The sequence below is a fragment of the Artibeus jamaicensis genome, unplaced genomic scaffold (assembly GCF_021234435.1).
Source record: "Artibeus jamaicensis isolate MK-2021 breed Jamaican fruit bat unplaced genomic scaffold, CSHL_Jam_final contig_718, whole genome shotgun sequence".
Classification (NCBI taxonomy): domain Eukaryota; kingdom Metazoa; phylum Chordata; class Mammalia; order Chiroptera; family Phyllostomidae; genus Artibeus; species Artibeus jamaicensis.
Window position 1 is genome coordinate 2,965,872 of NW_026521936.1, and position 22,914 is coordinate 2,988,785.

Below are 22,914 nucleotides of genomic sequence, written 5' to 3' on the forward strand. Positions count from 1 at the left end.
ATTTTCTGGCTGAACACTATTGCACACTCATCGCCATTTCCTTATCTATTCCTCCATATATGGATGCTTTGGTTCCTTCCATTTCTTGGCTATTGTAAGTCATGCTGCAGGGGTGTTTGTTTTCTGTAGCTACATATCCAGGAGTGCAAATGCTGGATCATATGGTAGTTCCATCTTTAATTTTTTAAATCATCCCCTAAGGACATTTGTGTTTATTGTTTTTACGGAATGAAGAAGGGAAACATTAAGAAAAGAGAGAAGCATTGATCGATCCCTGATGGCATGTACCCCGACTATGGGTGGAACCCACAATCCTCTGCTATGAGAGGCTGCTCCATCCAACCAAGCGATGCTGACCAGTCCAGCTATTTTTAACTTTGAGGAACTCCGTGTACAGTAACCGCACCAGCTTGCATTCCCACTACCAGTGCGTAACGGTTCTCTTTTCTCCACGTCCTACCAACTCTCATTATTTTTGTCTTTTTGATAACACCCACTTTAACGGTCGTACAGTGATATCTCATTGAGGTATTGATTTGCATTTTCCTGATGTTTAATGCTGTTCAGCATCTTTTTTGGACCTCTTGGTCATCCATATGTCATTTAAAAAATAAGTCTATTCAGAACTTCTGCCCATTTATTCAAGTTGAATTGTTGCTTTCTTTTGCAACTGAGTTGTATGAATTTTATATGAAGTTTGGACATCAGTCTCTTATCAGTTCTGTGATTTGCAAATCTGTTCTCCCATTCAGATGGTGGCCTTTTCATTTTGTTGATGGTTCTTTTTCTTTCTTTCATTTGCATGAAATATCTTCTTCTTCCCCCCACTTTCTGTCTCTGTGTGCCTTCTGTCCTGAGGTGGGTCTCTTGTAGACAGAGTGTATATGGGTCTTGTTTTCTTGTCCATTCAGCTGCCCCATGACTTTAGCCTGGTGCACTTAATCCATTTACTTTTATGTTGTTTATAGATGAGTACATGTTTCTCACCATCTGAGTATTTGTAAGAGTTTCTCTTTTCCATTGTTTGTTCTCAAATAAGTCCCTTGAGATTTTTTCTAACTGTGGTTTGGTGGTGATGAACTCCTTTAGCTTTTTCTTGTCTGGGAAGATCTTAATCACTCCTTCAATTTATGTATTTATTTACCCATTTATTTAAATCTTCACTCAAGGTTATGTTTTCATCGATGTTTTTTAGAGAGAGAGAAAGGAAAAGAGAAGGCTAGACAGAGATAAATATCCATGTGAGAGAAACATCAATTTATTGCCCTCGTGATTAGGAATAGAACCTGCAATCTGGGTATGTGCCCCGACCAGGAACTGAACCTGCCAACTTTTGGTGTCCCAGAAAATGCTGCAAGGAACGGAGGGGCAACAGCCAGAGCTCTCCTCCAATCTGAAATAAGAGCATTTCCATCAGAGCCCTCCTACATGAGCCAGTGTAGACAGCTCCTCCCCTCACTTCCTCTCTCCTTCTCCTTGTCCTCCCTGTCCTCACTCAGCTCAGACTTTGAAGTCAGAGACTGGAGCAGGACACAGATTTTGCAGGTAAAGGAATGTGGGTGATCGTGTATGTGTAGGGGGAGTGGCAGGGAAATGTGGGATGTGGAGCATTGGAGTCCCCTCCCCTGTGATCCACGTTAAATCTCCCCTCAAACTTGCTCTCAGCATGGATTTCTCCTCGCTTCCTGTCTCCTGTCTCTGCTGCCTGACTTTGGGTGTGATCTGCCGTAAAGACTGAGCGCTGCAAATTAGCTACTTGTACAGGTTTGCTGCTCAGAGTGTATTTGTACAAATAAATGATTCACTTCACTACCTAACAGAAATTATAAATAAACTTGAAGCTTTCCAGGACAGAGGTGGGTGAATGGACAGAGTCGGCTCTGAGGGTAGCTGATGGGTGCAAAGCGCTGGGAGGTGTTGGAAGCAGGGCTCCCACACCCAGGACCAACAGTGTGACTTTGTGGCCAAAGATGATTTACAAAATTCTGGGATTTCTCTTCTCAAGTTACAAGAAGGGTTTTCCTTCTCCATATTCTTAAGGCATGAAGACGTCAGTCTTCTTTCCAAAGGAACATCTGTCTTTCTGTGCTTTGAATGTGTATTTGATGGCTCCTATCAGAGGAGCCTGCTCTTCCCAACTGGGGTTTTCAGCCTGTCCCGGGCAAAGCCTGCTCCACTCCCTGTTCTTGAAACGGCTCTCCCCACTGCCAATCATGTGTAGGCAGCAAGAAGATGAAATATTCACAGTGTAACACCATGCTTCTGTGACAGTGAGCATTGATGAATGAGGAAGGTCAACCTTTCTCTCAGATGTAGGCTGGATATCAAGATCAGAGAAGAAGCAACAATCAGAGAGAGTTTTGATCAATTTATTTATTTAACAGTATGTGTTGTGAAGAACTCTGTGTCCAGTAATGTGCTTGTCCCAGGACGTAAGGGAATACAAGACTGGATGCTCCCCTGGAGGGCCCATCGTCAGTAAGCTTACAACTGACCAGGGCACAGTAGAGAGAGCAGATGCAGAACTCCTGGTGGAGATCTGTGCTCCCTGGGGGCCCCTGGGAGCGCTGGGAGAGCCAATGGTGAGGGGGCCTCAGTGCAGCTCTACTGTGGGTGGTGGCGGTATTTGGGGGAGAGGCGTTGGAGAAGAATAATCAGGTTTTAGGTTAAAAACAGTCTGATTGTAGAGGAGAAGCAGGACTGAGGATGAGAGGATCAGTTAGGGGCTGTGACAGGGAGACCAAGCCTAGTGGCCTGGCTTCATCTGTGGTGGGAGCAGGGACAATTCTGCACGTTTTGGAGGTCAAGTCCGTGGGATAGACGAGCAAAAGTGAGGGGAGATGAGTTGTAGGTGAGTTGTAGACCCTACCACTTCTCAGGATCCCTGGGCTGAAGGCTGAGGCCATCCACTGAACAGAGAGTGATTGAGGGGGGGATGGGGCAGGGGGAGGTGGTGAGAAACAGGATGATCCTGTGACCTGAAGGCAGGACTGGCTGGAGAGCAGGGAGGTCAAGGATTTCCTGTGGTCATTTCGATGTGAGATGCCCATGAACTTGCCCAGTGGAGAGGCTGAATGGGATATGAAAGTTCAGGGCTCTGGGGAGGGTCTAAGCAACAGATAAAGTTCCAATGATGGTCAGAACAACAAGTTACTCAGGGGAGGTGGGAAGGGCCCCCAGAAGCCCAGCTGAGGAAGCACCTGAAGCCTGTGTGTTTGTGCAGAGAAAGAGCAGGAAGCAAAGAGGAGACTGACCAGGGGAGTGGAGCAGAAGTGCTGGGAAGGAAGAGGAATCAAGTAGCCAGTCCAGGGGAAGAGGGGCTGCTGGCTGCAGGAGGTGTGGTTTGCAGTTACTCTCCATTTCCCTGAAATGAGTTGTGTTTCTCACCCACAGGAACTCACATAACAATGGCAATTGCATTGCACAGCTCGAGTTTCAGTTTCAGTGAAACCGGCATCAGCCAAGGTGAGAAAGGGCTTGGGCTCCCCAGGCCAGGCTGATGGAGGGGACCTGGTGGGGGCTCTCCTGCCTGTCTGCCAGTCCCCCACTGAGCAAGACCCAAATACCCCCAATCCCATTTCTCATTTTGTCTTCATCGACTCTGCTCTTTCTTTCCCCTTGACCCTCCACCCAGGACCCGCCTGATGTGGCATCACTGCTCAGTGGAAAGAAGTTACAGTGTCCTGAGTGATCCAGGATTAATGAGGGTTCTTGTCTCCTACTTCCTAACATGTGCACTCATCAGGAGGGCACGCTCTAGCCTTTCTGTGTGTTTCTCTGCCCTTCTCTTCAGCCCCAGAAAGGTGGGAAGTAGGAACGTGAGAGTAAAGGAGATTTTATTAAAGTCTCTATGGTCCCTGCTCCAGATGGCCTCACTACAACCAACAAATTCCCAGACTGGCTCACTCCATTTCTCACACAAACCCCCTTTGAGTCCCTTGTCTATAGAAAGTAACTGCATCAGTTGATTTCATGGTGGTTTGCAAACCACATCACAATGTAGTGGCCTAGAAACATCATTCCTTTCATTGGCACTTCTTATGTCTGGGCCAGCTGCGCCCCCGCAGCCAGACTCACTCATGCACCTGGTGGTAAGTGGTAGTTCTGTGCATAACTGGATACTCTTTTTCTTTTTGTTAGATTAAATGTATTGCGGTGAGAGTGGTTAATAACACTGTATAAGGTTCAGGTGTACAATCCTATCATCCCTTATCCGTGTACTGCACTGTGGGCTCACCACCCAAAGCCTCGTCCCCTGTCATCACCACACATTTGACCCCTTTACCCTTTCACCCTCCCCCCACCTCCCTTTCCTTCTGGTCACCACCACACTGCTGTCTGTGTCCTTGAGTTTGTTTTCTGATTTCACTGTGGCTTTCTATTTTACATCCCACATGTGAGTGGAATCTTATGGTTCTTGTCCTTTATTCATGTGACTTATAGTGCTTAGCATGATGCTCTCAAGATCCAGTAACTGGATAGTTTGGGATTGGATAGCCTCATAGCTGTGTCTGGTAGTCAGCAGGCTCTCAGGCAGGCCAGGGTGACAGGGATAGGTGGGCCTTGTCCCTCATCACCCAGCAGGCGAGTCCAGCCTCTTCCCCAGGCAGCTGCAGGTCTCTGTGGGGCAGGAGGAGACAGCCAGCTCCAGGCATCTGCACATTTAGGACCCACGCTGGCATCACACTCCTAGTGCCCTCATGTCCACAAAAGTCAATCGGCCCACCTGGATTCAAGGGGTGGGAAATGACTCAGTCTTTATGGGCAGGGCTGCAGAGGCACATCCCAAAGAGGCACATGTCCCATGGGAACAGTCCATGTCCACAGCAGCACTGTCACATAGACCACTTGTGCCCTCAGCATTGGCAGACTGCTGCAGGGTGGAGCTGGCCTGTGCTGGCCTTCTGTTTCACCTCCCAGGACTTTTCTACTCTCTGTGTGGTGACAGCTGATGCCCTCAGGGTGTCCCTAGGTGGAGTCTTCCACTGTGATGCTAATGTACAGTGCTCTGAACTCCCATCCACATTCCCCTTGTTGGTAGCCATCCTGTGTCCTGTGTTCTCAGCTTCTGGAAACTTACACTTTCACCCTGGTATGCTGGTTATCTTATCAAATGTGGGAAACTCACCCACAGGGGAGGTTTGGCTACTCCCTGGATTAGCAACAGCTTCCCCAAGGAGTGTGTGGAAGATGGGGAATCACTACTGATTTGTGGAAGCCAGAGATGGGGGTTCTGCGAAATCTCCCCTCTGTTTGATGGATATTTTGAAAGAGCATCCCAATTACAGAACAGACAGAAGGGCCATACTGGAAACATGGAGGACAGTTGGGGGAGAGCTGAGTCATGGATGGCGATGTAGGTTGGGCTGGTATGATGGTCATCTACACGGAGAGAAGCACTCAGATTGTGGATGGAGGCAAGAGAACGTGATGGTGGGTTGGATTTGAAAAGCAAAGGGAAGAGAGAAATCAAGGGAGATTCCTAGACTTTTGGTCTGAGGGCCTGGGTGACAGTGAGGATGTCTCTGAAAGGGAAATTTGGTCATTACTCGGGTCTGTAATGTCATCGGTGTGACCCTGTGGGCATGGACTCTGAGCAGAGATGTTGGCTGTGTGTGATGCAGGGTTGTCCCTCAGGCCACTGTCTCACTCAAGGGCCGTGCTGGAGGGTCTTCTTTGTCAGAGAGACAGGTGCTCAGGTGTGGTTGTCCCTTGTCTTGCCTGGTCCCAGGCTGTGCTCCCCAAATCTTGAACCGTTCCTCCGTAAGGCACACTAAAGAGAAACAGAGATTTGCTAAAGGGAAATGGGGAAAGAGCTACACAGATGATTTGGTGTTAAACTGAGGGATAGTTACTCTGAAAACAGCCTGCAGTTGGTAGGCTATTGTGCTCTGTCTTTAACCTGCAACTTTCCTAAGAAGAACACAGGCCTAAGCAAAGGAGACTAAGAAAGTGTAATTCTACTGATGCTAATTTGTGTGAGATTATTATCATTATCATTATTATTATTATTAATGTATCAAGGGATTTTATAGTAACTCCAGAAAACCATCAACACTTTCTGGCTATAAGTCTTCAACATATAATTTAAAATTAGAAAACTTTGTTGGATTTTTAGACAAAGTTGAAACTGTAAAGTGTTTTGTGCTTCTGTGGGTCACAGTCCCTGATGGGGATGGCTGCACACGTGACATGTAAAGGGACACTCCTTCTTTCTGCCCAGGTGCCCTGCTCGCCCTGCATGGTGGCAGGGCCTGAATTACCCCCTCCATGGTTTCTTCATGGGAAGAAGAAGACTTCCCTTATGACTATGACATGGGGGTAAGGGGCTCTTCCACTACGACGTCCCGCAGTCAGCTTTTGTGTCACTTCCTGCCTTGGCTTGGGAGAGACAGTTCCTACAATGGCTCAGAGCTCTCACTTACACACTTGGGTGCCCTCCTTTGTGGACCCTAAGCTGTCAAGATCAGAGTGAGCAGCCCATGGGACTCTGGAGAGGTTCCCGAGGTTCTCTGAGTCCTGTAGCAGGAACACGGGGCCCAGGGCTTCCTCAGAGCTCCTGTGGTGCAGGGGTGGCTCACGGGACAGGACAAGATCAGGCAACAGAGACGGGCACCGGCAGGTGCGGGCCTGCAGGGGAAATGCTGGAGGTCAATCCTAACACTGTGGCTTTGTTTCCTGATGTCCCAGGGCTTGGAAACCAAGACCCCAGAGAGTCACAACTGAGACTAGTCTTAGTGGGTAAGACTGGAGCCGGAAAAAGTGCCACAGGGAACAGCATCCTTGGGAAGAAAGCATTTCATTCCATCATCGCAGCAAAATCCGTCACCAAGGTCTGTGAGAAAGGGAGCTGCATGTGGAGTGGGAGAGAAATTGTGGTGGTGGACACGCCTGGTTTTTTTGACACCGAGGTGCCAGATGCTGCCACTCAAAAGGAGATTGCTCGTTGCATCCTCCTGACGTCCCCGGGGCCTCATGCTCTGCTCCTGGTGGTCCCACTGGGCCGGTACACAAAGGAACAGCAAGAGGCCATGCAGAAGGTGCTGAGGATGTTTGGTCCCACAGCTAGGAGATACATGATTCTCTTATTCACCCGGAAGGATGACTTGGATGGTGTGGAGTTCTGTGATCACATCAAGGAAGCCCCAGCAATCATTCAGGATCTGATGAAGGAGTTCAAGGATCGCCACTGTTTGTTCAATAATAAGGCAACAGGTGCAGAGCAGGAGGCCCAGAGGGCACAGCTGCTGGACCTGGTCCAGCGCATGGTGATGGAGAATGAGGGGGGATTCTACACTAACGAGATGTACCAAAGGGCGGAGGAGGAGATTCAGAAACAGATCCGAGCAATAGAAGTGCTCTCCAGAGCTGAGCTGGAGAGACAGAAGAAGCAGATAAGAGAGGAGTATGAGGAGAAAATCAGAAACCTGGGGGATAGCCTGGAGCGGGAAAGGAGAAAGGCAGAAATGGAGAGGGCGTTGGCAGAAAGGGAAAAGCAGTGTGTTTCCAGGCAGCAAAACTCTAGGCATGAAATTGAGCATCAGAATAAGATTCTTGAGACCATCATAGCAGCTGTCAACATTATTGGCCTTGCTCTTCAATGCGTGTTCAAAGCCCTTGACAAGAAATGAAAACCTGTCTATATTTCCTGCATATTTTCTGGTGCCCTTTTACTCTTAGAAATCATTCCCCAAAGTCAGAGCCATGTGCTTCTGTCCCTCATGCTCTCAGCAACGGGGAGGGAGGGAACGTTCACTGTTGGATATTGGTGGCCTATTGATGGATTTTACAGGGGAGGGACACGTGCCCAATCTGTAAAACTCCAAAGCAAAATATACAGATGCACCCTGTGACCTGATCTCTTTCTCAGACACAGAGAAAGGAATGCAGGTGACCAAAAGTCGGTGGCCCCAAGCTTGCTCTATTTGTCCCTGGTAACTGTTTCTCCTCCAGATTCTTTCTAAATTGGCAGATAATATCCACCTGTGGCTCTTCTCCTAATTTTTGTCTTTAGAGCCCCGGTGATCACTCTACCCAAGTGGCTAGTGAAGTCAGCTCTTTGCACTTAGTAATCCATATAGAGAGATGCTTATAGAATTCTTCTTTGATGAACATAAATTTGTTGAAGTACATTTTTATGGAAGGACTCAGATTGTCCCTTAACATTGGCCCACTGAAAAACAAAGACCTGCCTGAAAAACAGATCTTCTAGAGCTCAACGAAGTGAAATGCCAGAAAGGATAAAAGACACAGATTCAACAGGCAAGAGAGCATCATTTGAAGTATTCAGATGTTCAGGTAGAAACTCTCTGACCAGCCTCAATGCGAGCATGTTGCTGAATGACTAGTTCTCTCCTTTTCTTGGGAAGCCAACTATTGCCACCTTACCTCCATCTCCCTGCACCCTGATGACTCCCTGCTGGGACGGTGGTCCACACACTGCTGCCCCACCCCCTTAAATTGTTTGCTTACTGTTACTCCAATAAAATTTCTCTATTCTTTCGCATTTGTGTAAAAATGGTGGTCTTTTACCATGGGAAAGACCACTTATATTTCTTTGAAGAGCACAGGGATGAATTTTACTTTTTGGTAAAATTACAAAATTACTACAGAGCTTGACTTGTCTACCCTCTAAGAGGTCTCCCCTCATTCTTACCCCTTCTGCCCGTCAACAACCACATTCTTCTTGGATTCATTTATTAGGTTTCTATAGAAATTACCTGTAATCAAGGTTTTTGAGATCTTTGCAGATTTCCTGGTTACAAATAAGATCCCTTTAACATATGGATAAAAGTGGTGCAAATCTATCCCTTCTCTTCTGGGGACTCCTATCCGGGTGATTTCTAGGAGCCCCCAAAGCACACTTCCATGTTCAACCAGCATGTCCTGGTAGTCACATTCCTGGAGGGAACTTTGGTGGTCTGCTTGGAGAATGAACCAAGGGAATACAGTGCAGGTCAGATCTGGTCACCAGTGGCCAAGAGGGGAGAGAGAACAGTCTGGTTTCTTTTTTGTAAAAGTAAAAATAATAATAAGAAGAAATGGTTTCACATCCCAAAAGACATCAACTGCTTTGCCTTTGTGAGAAGGGATAATTTATCTTTCTGTCTCCCTCCTGGGTTTTAGGATAAGCCCTTTCTCCTTCTAGAAGGAAAATCATCAGCTTGATGCAGTAATGCCCAGCACTACCTAGGAGTCCCCTCCCTGTGACTTCCAAAATCTCAGTGACAAAGCCAAAGGCTACAGAAAGCTTCATACCTGCTGTTACTGTGGGGCCAGTGAGGAAACTGAATTGCAGGTCTGTGTGATGCAGACACAATGGACAGAGAACAGTGGCACCTGACTGAGAGCACAGAGGGGAGCATCAGGGGGGAGGAGCTCAGAAAGTTCTTCTAAGAGCAACAAGCTTGAGGCTGTCCATGCTGTGGACATGTTCCCCAAGCCAAGTTTCCCCAGCTCTTCCAAGGGTGGGGGAAGAAATCTTTGGTGAGGGCCTAGCGTACACCAGGCACTTGGTACAAAGCGGGGAGTAAAGAAACGAATACTTTGTCCCCATCACACCAGCTTCAAACAGGTGTGAGCCCTGTGGTGTCTTGGATGAGATGGAAACCTTTCCATAGGAAGGTCAGGTAGAAGGAAAATTTGCACGTGGACATCTAACTGTGTTGAATCCTCTGTCCTACATCCTCTGGTACCACAGGTGGTCCTGCTGTGTTCTCTGCATCACAGGGACGAAGTGGGGGGATGTTCCTCATCATCCCATTGCTGATCGGTCCCTGTGAGGGTCTGCCCCTGCAGTCTGAAGCAGAGGCTCTCACCATGTGGGAATGGTGCCAAATTGCAATTCAATATCTTATCGGGCAGGTTGAAAAGATCTGATAATACCTGTGCCACCATGTTGTATTCCCTGCCCCCAAGTTCACAACATTCTTCATAGATTTGGGAACTCTTTAAGACCTATGATATTATTTAGCTGAGTGTCTTATATCTCACTTCCCCTATAGCTCTAAAGAAAAATGCCTAAGAAGGGTTGGCAGGTGGTGGGGAGGGGCAGGGAGAGGGAGAGCATTGCTCAGAGGAAATAGAGGAAAGAGGAGGAAGAGGAGGAGTGTGATGGAGACTTATGTGGGCAGGGCTGGACCACCAGATCCACCCCAAGTCTTCTCTGTGAGCAGCATCACTGTTTGTGGAAGTCTGGAGGGGACAGCATCAGAGGGAGGAAGTAAAAAAAAGTGAACAATGGGAGAAGAGGAATCTGAAATGAATCCAAACCCTGGCAAGAGAAGAATGGCAATCCCAGGTGCTATCCCCATGTGGTCCCCCCGACACGCACACTGTCCTGCTGCATCCTGGGGCACTGGATGCCTTAGACCACTGAGACGGGATGCATTTTTATCTGTTTAAAGATTTTATTCATTTATTTTAGAGAGGTGAAGGGAGGGAGAAAGAGAAGAAAACATCCATGTGTGGTTGCCTTTCGTGCAACCCCTACTGGGGACCTGTCCCACAAACCAGGCATGTGCCTTGACTGGGAATTCAACTGGCAACCCTCTGATTTTCAGGCCAGCCCTCAACCACTGAGCTGCACCAACAAGGGCTGAATGAGTTAACCTACCAGGTAAACCAAACACTGAAACTAATATATCACGTTGTCCTAACAAAAATGCAAACGATTTGAACTTTGACTCAGTAGCTCTGAAGCAGCAAGTCTGCTCCCTTAGAAACATGATGACCTTGACCACCAGACCTTGAGTACTGACCATTTGCCCAACCCTAGTGCAGGGGTGGGAGCCCATTCCACCAGGAGGCCAATAAGGTCCCATTCTGAATGTTACACCAGGGATTTTAATTTTCATGTAGAAGAATAACAAGGGAAATACAATAACAAGGAAATCAAAGCCAGTGTGATCAAATCAATACTTTATGCACAAGGAGGAGAAAAGGAGGACACAGAACAGAACTGAAGTCCTGGCGTGGGTCTTCAGCAGCATGCAGACCTCACAGGGAAAATGGCTGGGTTCTGCCCACAAGCCACAGATGGCTGACTGAGAAAATAGATCTGTCTCAGGTGCACCCCAGACTGGGTCTCTGTCTGCCCTGAGATGCCCCCCCCTGAATCCTTCAGCCAATGAAACACACTGGCTTTCTTGGCATCCCCTGTGTCTGAGGACAGTGGGAGTCTGAGGCCTCCACACTGGGAGACCAGGGGTCCTGATGGGGCCCCAACAGCAGAGGATCTCTGACCAGTGGGTGAGCACCCAGACAGACCTGCGGCTGCCTCTCTGATTGCTGACTGTTCCCAAATGCTGTCACCCCACCTGATTTTCCACCCCTGCCTGAAGAAGGCAGCTAGAGACCCTCTGTCACACGATGTGAAGAAGGGGCACGGGGGTCTCTCAGAAGGCAGTTTCCTCGTTCCCGCCTGTCCTGCTTCCATCACTTGGTCTGACTCCCCAGGGAGCAACCTGAGCCTCAGAGAAGCTGAGGGGCATCTGAGGAGTGTCAGTGTCTTTGTGAGGTCACATGGCACTTACCAGTCAGAGGCCGGGGCACACCACCATCCTGATGTCTTCTGGTCCTAGTCTACCTCGCCTCCTATGGCCTTGTCCCCAGGAACAGACCTCCAGGAAGACCCCATGGGGCACAGGGTCCCCCCCACCCATCAGGCGGGTGCTTCCTACTGTGCTCACAGCCTCAGCTGCTCCCTTTGCAGCTTCCCTTTCTTCCCTGTGCCCCTCTTTCTGACACCACAGATACCTCACAGGGGACCCCCTACACACCCAGATACCAATCCCATGCCCACTCTCTCCCCACTGTCCAGTGAGAAGGGAAGGGCTACAGGTAAGGCTGAGACAGGATGAAAAACCACCTTTAGTTTCTAACATCAGGAGGCAGATATGAGGAGAGGGGACCCTAGTCATAGCATCCCTAATCTAGTCTGCTTCAGGGAAGGCTCATCCTCTGCCCAAGCCCCCTTGGCACTTCCTGGAGCCTCATGTCCTGTAGCCAGGTCTCGGGGCACCATCCTGACCAGGCCCTGCTCCTTGGACACCCTGGCCCCATTTGGCTCATCATTGCCACCAGCAGGCCCCACAAGGCCCATTTGCTTCAATGGCCACCTTCAGGGGTGAATGAAGGGGCTGCCCCTCAGGCCACGTCCCTCTTTCCCCTCACTTCTCCTGCCCCACCCAGCAGCTGCCCCTCCTCACTTGCTGCAGAGCCAGGGGTCTGTCCTGACCCACCACACAATCTGGTGCCTTCAAGTCCTTATGCTGCCCCCTCTGTGGGCGAGGACACAGCCCAAGACTGCACAGTCACCTGGTCAATGTCATGCACTGCTTTGCTGTCATTGGTAAGGAGTGACTCCAGTGACCAGGACACAGTGGGGGTGACAGGGAAGAGTGAGGAGGCCCTGCCTCAGGGAGCTTTGGTGCAACTCAAGGGCAGAGAAGAACTTCAACAACTGCGATGCCATGGTGCTGTGTGGTCCTGTGAGACAGGGGACTGTAGGGGAGCAGGGAGGGTGCACACATGCTCTGAAATTGAGATGAAGGACTGGGATGGGAGCTGGGACTCAGCAGGCTGCGCCCTGGAGACCCACGTAGTCCAGGAGCCATGGGATGCAGGGGAGGCAATAGGCTACAAGATGGACCCAGGGCTGGGGAGGCTCCCAGGAAATGGCTGTCCCCACTGGAGTCGGGCACCTGGTCAGACAGTGCCCCTTTAGGAGACATCTGTGGGTTTTCTCAGGTGCCCTGGACTTGGTGCAGCCCCTCCAGCCAGGACTCTGCACTGGCGGCCTCGCCCTGGGCCCTCCGCCCTCCCTGCTCTTCTGTGAGCCCACAGGATCACCTCAATGGTCTCCATGAGCTCTGCCAGCTGGGCCTCCTGCCCCACACCATCTGCCCTGTTGAAGCCACAGTGGCGCCTCGAGCAAACCACATGCAGGTTGGTGAGGTCCCTGTTGTCGGTGTCCTGCAGATACTTGTCCAGGGAGCCAGCCCCCAGGTCCTCCTTCCGGGTGAACACCAGGATGGTGTGGGCCAGGACGCCCACCCCGAAGAGGCGCCTGACCACCTCCTGGTCCTCCTTTGTGAAGCGGCCCAGCTGCAATACCAGCAGCACTGCGTGGGGCCCCGGGGCGCAGCAGGCGATGGCTGCCCAGGAGCCCTGAGCTGCTCCTTCCCATGAAACCCCAGAAGACAGAATATCGGGGGTGTCAGTCACCTCAAGCTCCTTCTGAGCTCAGTCTCGGCAGCCATGCTGGAAGGTCATGGTCACGGGTCTGGTGCTGAGCTTGGATTTGAAGGCTTTTCTGCCCAGGATACTATTTCCTGTGGCGCCTTGACCACTTCCACTTTTCCCCACCAGCAGGAATCTCATCCTCTTCAGGGTCTTTTTTTTCTCCCACAGATCTAGAAGCATCCAGACAAATCAGGGGAGTTATAGCCCATGCATCCTGGGCCTTCCAAGCAAAAGGCAGAAGGGTGATTGTGGCAGTTACATCAGTGAGGAAGCTTCAGATACTAATCTCTCCCAGCTAGTGTCCAATGGGGCCAGTATCCTGGAGAGCCTGGGCCACTCCCTTCAGACTCCTCAGGCCCTGCCCCCAAAGCTGTGGCTTCTCCAAGTCAGGTGGTTCCAGCCACTCCGGCATCATGAACTCAAAGAAACATTCTGGAATCACCAAGTCCCCAAACACAGCACCCCCCTGTCCTCAGTCTCCTCTCCAGACTCAAGGCGGTGACCCCCTCACTGGCTGCCCCCATCCCCCGAGAGCAGATGTCAGGCCTTTCCCAGCCACCTTGTGCTCTCACAATTGTGACCCTTCAGCCTCTCCCACACCCTGTCTGAGCCCTGTCCTCACTGCATGGTCCATGTCTCATTCCACCTGGTGACCACAGGTGACCACGTTCTCTCCTGGAGGTGCCACGTAAGGAGAGGCCAAGCGGAGGCAGCTGAATACCTTGTCTCTGGGGAAAGGACTTCGATGATGGGCTGGCCTGGTCCTCAGTCCAAAGGCGGTGGCGTTTCTGCCGGAACAACCCCCCTCAAGCTGTCGGTGAGTTCACCTGGGTGGCCTTGTGTTGCAGAAATCAGGACGCTCTCATGACAGACACCGGGTGCATGACTGTGTCCGTGGGGGCTGAGTGGACATAATTAGTTTCAGTGTTGAAATGAGCCACGTGTCTACTTACCACATTCTGAGGAAAAGACCACTGAACAGAATGAAAGACGTGGGGTCTCAGGACATTTACATCTTATCTTTTTATTGTTATTTTACTGTATTCAGTAGAAATTGTATTTTTAAAAAAGATTTTTATTTATTTAGTTTAGAGAGAGGAAGGGAGGGAGGCAGGGAGGGAGAGAAACATCGATGTGTGGTTGCCTCTCGCACACCCGCTACTGGGGACCTGGCCCACAACCCAGGCATGTGCCCTGACTGGAAATTGATCCAGGGACCTTGTGGTTCATGGCACTCACTCCACTGAGCCACAACAGCCAGGGGAAATTTTATCATAATCTTTATTACATTCGGTGGAAATCATAGTGTTTCCAAGAAAAAGGAGTTCCCAGGAACATCAAACTGGCTTTAGATCTTTGCAAACAGGAGGAATTTTATGTTTAAGCTTTCAGAAGATTTTGGAGTTATATTTAAAAACAAACAACCATTTTTAAAAATAATTTGGTTCATTGATAAATTGGGTGATGGTAAGATTTAAAAACTTTGCTGACTCTCAACCATTCACTGATGTCTGGCACTGCGTTTTAGAGAGGAGGCACTGGGCTTCACTCCCTCTGTGACAGTGACAAATAATTACTGATCAGTAACTGTCACCTGGGAGTCTTGCATTCCAAGCCAGTGGTCTTCCCAGGGGTTGTCACTAATTTTCTGAGTGTAATTAACACTCATAAACAATCTACAGAACAAATTGCATCTACCACAGAGTAAGTAGTAAAAAAATGTTCATATTCTGAGCAATCCACAATGTAACAGAGGTAGCCATTGGATAGACAACTGACCACCAACTAGAGCGCACACCTGCATTTTGATTAGGGCTCTTTTTAGGCAATTGCCTTTGGCCATGGTTGTGGCTCATCTCCGCTTTTCCATGTACTTTATGAGACTCCCTTTGAAGTCCTCTAATCTTTCCTCTGACCACTCACGTCCACATTCCAGCCCTGTGGCTAGGCTGTGCAGCTCCTTGGTGCAGGGCTCCCCACTTCTCTCCATCAAGTCCATCAGCTTCTTCACTTGGTCTTCCGAATCATTCCCTTTGGCTCGGTTATTAAGGGTACATGGTTGCCCCCAACACGTGGCCGTCAGCCTGCCTACGGCTTTATTTCCTGAGTAGTGGATGTACTCCATCCAGGAGCCTCCCTCTCGGTCCTCCTTGTGGCTGAAGAGGACAGTTGTGTGTCTCATGGCACCCTCTCCAAAGACCACCTTCACCCTCCTCACCGCCTACTGGTCCTGGACGGTGAAGCGGCGCAGCTGCGTCACCAGGAGGAACACATGGGGGTCTGGGGCCCAGAGTAGATGGCACTTCTGCACCACTCTGTGCAAGGGATTGGAGCGGTCCTTCCCTGAAATCAGGTCCAGTGTGTCCATGAAGACCAGTGCTCTCTCCCCAGCATCCTGAACTCTCCCTGCAGGTCTTAGTGAAGGCCTGGGAGGGCAACTGGGACTCAAACGCTCGCTCCCCCAGGATGCTGTCTCCTGTGGCACGTCTGCCCGTCCCTGTTTTCCCACCAGCATGATTCTCAGCTCTGATCTTCTGCTGTGTTGGTTCTTCACGTGTGATCCTGTTAAGAGCCAGTTCACCCTGTTATTACTATGCTGGTCACGCCAATGGAATGTTTTTAGCGATAAGGAATTATTCTCACATATGGAAAAGATGCTCTCACAATATATTACACTTATGAAAGAGAAGTTAACTCCATTATCAAATAAAATAAGTTAGTCATTTTTAAAAAATAATTATTTTATTGCTGCTCAGTTGTCTGCGTTTTCCAACAACCACTCCCCACCTCACCCCAGCCAAACCCACCTCCCCCCTCTTGCTTTCATCCTACCCTGCCTCCAGTGGTTTTTAAATATTTGGATTTCTGTAGGACTGCAGTGTATTACCATGTTGGATCCTAGAAAAACCTACTTGGGGTGGGGACAAGATGGATATAGAAACAGATTTCATCATGCAAACTTGCCTGAATCTCCATTCTGGCCCTCTGAAAGACCAGTGTCCTGAGGGTCAGCGACATGGAGCCAAACTGGGGGTCCCACCTCCAGGGGGCTGACTACCCCGACTCTGCTCCAAGACCAGGGAGAGGGCTGCACCAATGAGATGACTGCCCCAGGGAAATGCAGGACAAGCCGTGTAAAATGATTCCACAATGATTAAAGAGCTGGTAGCTTATATTCTGCTTCGAGAGGACAGAATATTTTGATGATTTTGTAGCAGGAAACCTGCCTAGACAAACCCAAACATGTCAGAAGGACACAGTCCATTTGCTGAGCCACTAAGATAAGGAAGGGTGAGCAACTAAGTAAGTAACTAAGAACAAAAGAACATTGTATGACCCTATCAGCAGCCCTGCTTTCTTGCTTCTGTAAACCTGCTTCTGCCACGTAGGCTTAGTAAAATCACTTCCACGTGCTACACTATATAAACAAGCCCCTGCCCAAGTTTGGGGCCCAGAATTGGGAGACTGCCTCCTCTGGGGCCGCACCCATAAATAAAGTTCCACTCCATACACCTGAAAGCAGCTGAGTTGTTTTCTGTAACAATTTCTATAGAAAATGGGCTCAGGACATGGTGAGACAGGTATGTGCACCTGAGGTCGCTTTCTTCCCCAACTGACTGTGTTCATTTGTTCCATTGCGGCTCCCAAGGGACAGGGAGACCAGACACCAATGGAGCAGCAATAGCTGCCTGTTAAGTTCCAGTACCAAATCCGGAAAGACCCTCGCAGTCCTGGAGCACGCCCACAACCAGGCCTCGTTTCTTTACACGCGGCTGACAAGATAAGTGAAGAGTTACTCTCTGTGTGTTACAGGGAAATCAAGTCACTTGCCTAAAGTCACTCTGTGAGTCTTGTTTAAATCTGGCAGCATAGCCAAAGCGATGAGGCGCAGAAAACGCGGGCCACACATCACACCCTAGTTCTTCCCGGTGAGAGCTATGTATTGGCTTTATGCCAAGGACCCTCTCTTTGCCAGCAATGTGTAAAATAAATTGTATGAAGTTTACAGTTCCTGTAAAGAGGCTTCACTTAAGCCAAAGGCCTTTACTCTAAATTGTTTCCCTTAAAATAGGATGAGTTTGCTCTTAAACTGTTTAGAGCATAACTGGGAAGTAGCAATCAACACTGCAGAACGTTTGCACATGGGGGCTCATCTGATCTCCTGAGCAGGGGCTGCGCTGTGGACTGGTCTCCGAGCAGCACAGGAAGGAGCCCAGGGCGCTGCAGAGGGCAGTCCAACTGGGATGCAGCCACGGCAGACCCCTCTCCACCTTGAAAGCTCAAGTTTGAGTGGACGCTCAGCGGGAAGATGAGGGGCTTCATAATTCCAGGGACCAATTGCAGATGTCATTCTACCCCGGGAAGGACACTTGACCTGCATAAGCGTCCCTCCTCGGCAGAAGCCAATGGCCAGACAGGGCTGAGAGCTGGTGGCACCCCCCAGCAGCTGGAGGAGAAGGTCCTTTCATTTCATATCATTCCTCTGAGTTCGGAGACACAAAGATTACTTTTCTTGCTTCATCCTTGGGCCACTGAGGAGAAGTCCCAGCAGAGTTCTAAAGATCTCCCTGATGTCCCTGGCTGGTGGGGCTCAGTTGGTTGGAGCATCATCCAGTAAACCAAAAGGTCACAGGTCACCAATGGTCATAGGTTTGATTTCCGGTCAGGGTCAGGGTACGAGCTTAGTTTGCAGGTTCAGTCCCGGTCGGGGCATGCATGAGAGGCAACCGATGTTTCTCTCCCTCTCTCTCTCCCTCCCTCCCTTCTCCTGTCTCTAATCAGGTGAGGATAAAAATGAATAACTAAGTCACAACCAAAAAAAGAAAAAGATCTCCTGGATGAAATTTCTTCTCAGCCAAGTGTCTCCACTCTTGTCCCTTCTGAACACTGGCCCATGACCATCACAGAAAGCGATTTCTCTGTTTCACCACACTTAGCTCTTCCAGTAAGTTTAGTGACTGCAGTCTTGGGTGCAGGTTAAGACAGAAGTGAGGAGGAAGGGAGGAAGGAACACCGTGGCTGGGTGATGGGGAGCTGTTCACGTGCCCCTATGGTGTTTACAAGTCATTGTATCTCATGGTTCAAAGCTATGCTGGGAAATGGGTCAAGGTCTCCATCCCCAGTAAAAAATATACCACAGATTTCTTGAGAATACACATGAAGATGCATTGGACAAAAGTTTTGTGTAAAAGGTTTATTTATAAAGTGGTAATGTTGAATGAATACTGTGGGATGACAGAATTTTGAATATCTGCGTTGTCCAGCATGGCAGCCCAACACTAGCCAGACGTCACTTCTAAACCCTTGGAATGTGGCTGGTGTGATGGAGAAGATACATTTCGGATTTTATTTGACTTTAATTCATATCATTAAGTGGCTTCCTGTGGCTAGCGGCTGCCATATTGGACAGTGAAGTTATCAAGAGTATTATTTTTAATAAGAAGGCACAAAACAAAAGGAGAGGGTGCACAGGCTAAAACAAACATGAGAAAATATAAAGGAAAAGGAAAATATTGACTTAATACTGAAAAATCCTAGCTACTGGGATGGGGAGATTTTTACTGATGGGTTGACATGGCTGTGGCCTCCTTCGGGCCCGTGCAGGAGTTTTCAACACACCATTGTATTTTGGAATCACTAAAAAGTCAGAGGATGTTTGAGCTAAGGTAGCCCTCAATGTTCCAACTCCCACAATTTTAATATTTTGTATAAACAACTTTACCCAAAATGCATTTTTTTAATTGAAAATCCACTCTTGCAAATGTGGCCGCGCAGACTGTAAAGACCAGCGCGTCGCCTGTGATCCCTGTGTTTCCGCCTCAGGTGCCTCCTGACAGCAACCTGTCCCTGCCTCTTTTCTGGGGTCCTCCTCAGCGACCTTCTGCCCTGCCTCTGCCCCCGGCCCCACCACCCCCTCAGTGCACGGAAACAGAACAACCGTGACTGTGGCCACAGGGAGCTGCAGAGGGCCTGGGCTGTGCACTTCAAGGTGGTTTTCCTTCTCGTTCTCTGGGAGTTCAGCTATGTTTTAAAAAAGAACTGGGTTTGGGTATTCTGGCCAAGGCTGAAAAACAAGGGTTTCTGGTTCAGCCTGTGACAGGAAACCACAACCCGTGAGGCTGCTACGGAGGCAGCTCTGTCCCCTGAAGGGGCAGGGACCGTCTCATCTGGTGTGATATGAAGGGACTGAAATCCCCGCTGCCCGAACAGGCCGCTGCAGCCCACTGGCCCTGAGATGCCATTTCTCTCTTGGGAGTAAGAGTTTTTCTCCAGGACAGCGGGTGGACAAGGAACACACCCACGGAAAGACAGAAGAAGGGCGGTGGAGCCATACACACACCTGAGTAGTTTGAGCGAACAGTTAGAGATCCAGGTCCTCAAATGCCAGGTACTGGCTAAAAGATTCCCCTGGTGGAATCAAGGGCCCCTGCTCTCAGACAGGCAGCACCATATGAAAGATATGAGCTCCAGCCCTGGCCAGTGTGGCTCATTGGGTTGGAGTGTTGTCCTGTAGCAGAAGGGTTTTGGGTTGGATCTGGGTCGGGGCACAAGCCTAGGTTACGATCCCCACACACAGGAGGGAACTGATGGATGCTTCTCTCTCATTCCATGTTTCTCTCTCTCTCCTCCTTCACCTTCCTCACTTCCTGGAAGCCATGAACAAGTGTCCTTGGGTGAGAATAATAAAAGTTAATTAATTAATTAATTAAAATTAAAGAAAAGAAAGAGATCTACTCTGCAAGTCTAACTTGCTACCAGTTATCAGTTCCCGGACTTGAAAAATCACCTGTTGAAAGTGCAGGGATTGATCAAGTGCTCTCTTGCTAACTTGGCATCTTCCTCCCACCCCAAGACCCTCCCCTGCTTTGAGAACCACTGGTCTAGTGCACATTAAGTCTGCCAAGCAGCTGCTGTTACTAGTTTCCTGGACTCTGGGGACGGTTTTCGGGCTAAGGTGCCAGGTCTCCCAGCTGACTGGGGTGCTGATGGCTGACGGCTCACCGCCGACCCCTCCTCTCAATGGTAGGCTGAGAGTGAGAGTGGTCCCCTCCCCCATGGTCACCCCTCACTCCCAGGGCAGCTCACAGTCATGACTGCTCTTAGGACTAACCAAGGCCTGACCTCTTGCCCCATGTGGGGATGTTATAGAGCAGAGGTCCAAGAGGGGGCAATATTTAGTGTTAGGGAGGCCAAACACCAAATATTAGGGAGGTCAAAAAAACTGCTACAGAACAACAAGGGCCCCTCCCAAGGACAGAATACTAATATCTACTGGGCTCTTCTGTCCGTCGCCAATTGGAAAGACATCTCTCAAGGCCAGAGATTTGTGAAAAGGAAACAAAATGTTTATGTAATGCTATTCAGGCCTAACGCCTCTACTAAAATATCAAAGTCCTTTAGGGTATACACTTATATACATACACACAGCTCTCCCTTCTCCCACTATCCCAACTCCGGGTACCGTAAATCAGGGAAAGAGTACACGTCCATTTTTCTAGGCCGCTGGTATCGTCAGCTGTGTTGACTGTCCAGGCAGAACCTCTAATTAATCTAAAGTCATGTGGCATCCTCTCACAGTCCACTGGCAAGAGTTCTTTGTACCAAGTTCCAGTCAAAGTCTCTCCTGCTTCCCTGGCCACGTGGCCAAAGGGAGCACCCCAAAGCCACGTGGGCCTCTTCTACCAAAACTGCAGGGGTCAGCACTCTGACCAAAACTGCATGGTTCTCTCTTTCATGGCTGCCGCATCTGGGTTTAAATCTCCGCGCCCATCCTCCTTGGCAGCCCCATTTCTGACTCCTCCTACAATCAGTTACACCTGCCAGTATTTCTGTATTATTACAAGTTCACTGGGCTGCCATCATTAGTCTGGGCAGGTATGGCCCCATGTCATGGAGCCAATCAACTTCAAGCTCTCATGCAGACGCTGTAACTTGGGGGACCTGCCCCCAGTTACATCTTTGATAGAAGCCCCTCCCTTCTCCCTGGCTCAAAGCATGGCCACAGCTATTTAACATATCTATGAAGCCAGTTAAAGGTTATAGATATGTTAAATGACCATTCCAGAGGTTAGCTGCAAAACTGTTGCTGTGCAAAACTACTCTCAATGACCTTGCTCCATTTGTCCCTTTCCCCCCGGGTGGGGGGTGGTGGTGAGGACACCTTAATATTTACTGGACACCCTGATCTCTGGACCCCAATCCAAATTCTTTTTTGGGGGGCCCCTTCTTCTGGCCACACCCTGTTATAGGGACAGTGAAGCTTCAGGTCATGTGAGCATGGCTAAAGCCCTGTTGTGACTCGTCACAGTCCAGGGCTCTTCCTGTCCAGCCCTGCTTCCTTCACTGTCCCTTCCAGAGCCTTGGGTCCCAAGCACTTGCCCGAATAGATTTCACGCACGTACATCTTCATCTGGAATCGTCACACCCACGGCACACAGAGTCTTGTCTTCCCCCCTGGCCTTAGAGGGGGGCTCAGGGGGTACTGGGTAGTAGTGGTTCTGGCTCAGAATCATGCTTAGTAGAACTTGAGGAAATCTCTCAGTTCTATTGTATGGAATTATTTTAGTCTTTCTGGAAGCTGGCTACACTTATGGGTATACTTACATCTGTATTTTAGAACCACCTTCCCTCTCTAGCATGCAAGAAAAACATCACGGGGGGTTTAAAAATAATCTCCATTGAATCAGAGTCCTCACTACAGGGAGAAAGAACTTTCCTACATGTTCACAAAGAGATGTCCTCTCCATGTACTTTTGTTTCTGTTTCTGTGCTGGTACGTTTCCTTTATTTTTTTCAGTTTTCAGTTTCTGCTGAAGTATAATTTACATGGACGAAAGGGCGTATTTGACTTTGCAGCTCTCAGAATGGTCACAGACCGAGCATGACTGAGTATCAGCACACAGACGAAGGAGCAGAACACCATTAGTGTCCCAGCATCCCCTGGGCCCTCCTGGGGTGGCCTCTGGTTGGACTTCTAACCAAACAAAGTCATTCCAGCCACCCTTGTTCTTCACATGAATGGACTCATGCACTGTGTATTCTTCTGAATCTGACTTTTTCTGGTTTATCATGAGGTTTCTAGATGTGTCCATATTATAATATGTAGCAATAAACTGTGCATTTTCACTGCTATATACTGTCCATGTGTGACTATAACCCAGCTTTTATACATAATTTATGATATGGATATATAATTTATATCATTAATCTAATGCCTTTGGGCTATATTATTTTCATTTTCATTTTCAAATATTTTCAGCTACTTTCTCTTCTGGCTTTATTGAGGTACAGTTGACAAATAACAATTATGTATATTGATATGCACAGTGGGATTCTACTCAGCCATGAAAACACCGGGCGACATGGATGAACCTAAACAGTATCGTGCTAAGTGAACTGAGTCAGACAGAGAGAGACAAATACCATGTGATTTTACTCATATGTTGAATCTAAGGAGGAAAACAAACAAACAAAATGCAAACAGACCCCCAGAAACAGGGACCAGACTGATGGCTGCCAACAGGGAGGCGAGTTGGGAGTTGGGTGAGGAAGGGGAAGGACGGAGAAGCACAGGTTGGTCGTCACGGAGTAGCCACGGGGGTGTGAAGTTCGGCCCAGGAGACAGAGTCAGTAACACCGTAATAACCACGCAGGGGCCCACTGGGTGCT

At 49.1% G+C, this 22,914-nt stretch overlaps 3 protein-coding genes across 3 annotated transcripts; 1 reads left to right on the plus strand and 2 right to left on the minus strand.

Moving 5' to 3' along the window:
* Positions 1 to 1,451: 1,451 nt before the first annotated feature.
* On the plus strand, positions 1,452 to 8,506 carry LOC119058968 (GTPase IMAP family member 4-like). Its single transcript, XM_037158470.2, has 3 exons — positions 1,452 to 1,545; positions 3,394 to 3,465; positions 6,691 to 8,506. The coding sequence occupies exons 2-3, from the start codon at positions 3,408 to 3,410 to the stop codon at positions 7,629 to 7,631; spliced, it is 999 nt and encodes a 332-aa protein (XP_037014365.2). The 5' UTR covers positions 1,452 to 1,545; positions 3,394 to 3,407; the 3' UTR covers positions 7,632 to 8,506.
* Positions 8,507 to 12,723: 4,217 nt separating this feature from the next.
* LOC119058967 (GTPase IMAP family member 6-like) lies at positions 12,724 to 13,428 on the minus strand (the record flags this gene model as incomplete). The annotated part of the gene is given in 1 exon segment (XM_053671849.1): positions 12,724 to 13,428. A coding segment is annotated over 1 exon segment (705 nt), but the record flags the coding sequence as incomplete, so codon positions are not given.
* A 454-nt stretch (positions 13,429 to 13,882) lies between these two features.
* On the minus strand, positions 13,883 to 21,758 carry GIMAP2 (GTPase, IMAP family member 2). Its single transcript, XM_053671850.1, is given in 5 exon segments — positions 13,883 to 13,920; positions 15,025 to 15,629; positions 15,631 to 15,754; positions 15,757 to 15,807; positions 21,644 to 21,758. Coding segments are annotated over 5 exon segments (933 nt in total).
* Positions 21,759 to 22,914: the final 1,156 nt, after the last annotated feature.

Excerpts from the sequence above, each read along its gene's own strand:
- LOC119058968 (XM_037158470.2), top strand. The coding sequence starts at position 3,408 with ATGGCAATTGCATTGCACAGCTCGAGTTTCAGTTTCAGTGAAACCGGC. Across the intron at positions 3,466-6,690 it reads TGAAACCGGCATCAGCCAAG|GGCTTGGAAACCAAGACCCC; the intron begins GTGAGAAAGGGC and ends CTGATGTCCCAG.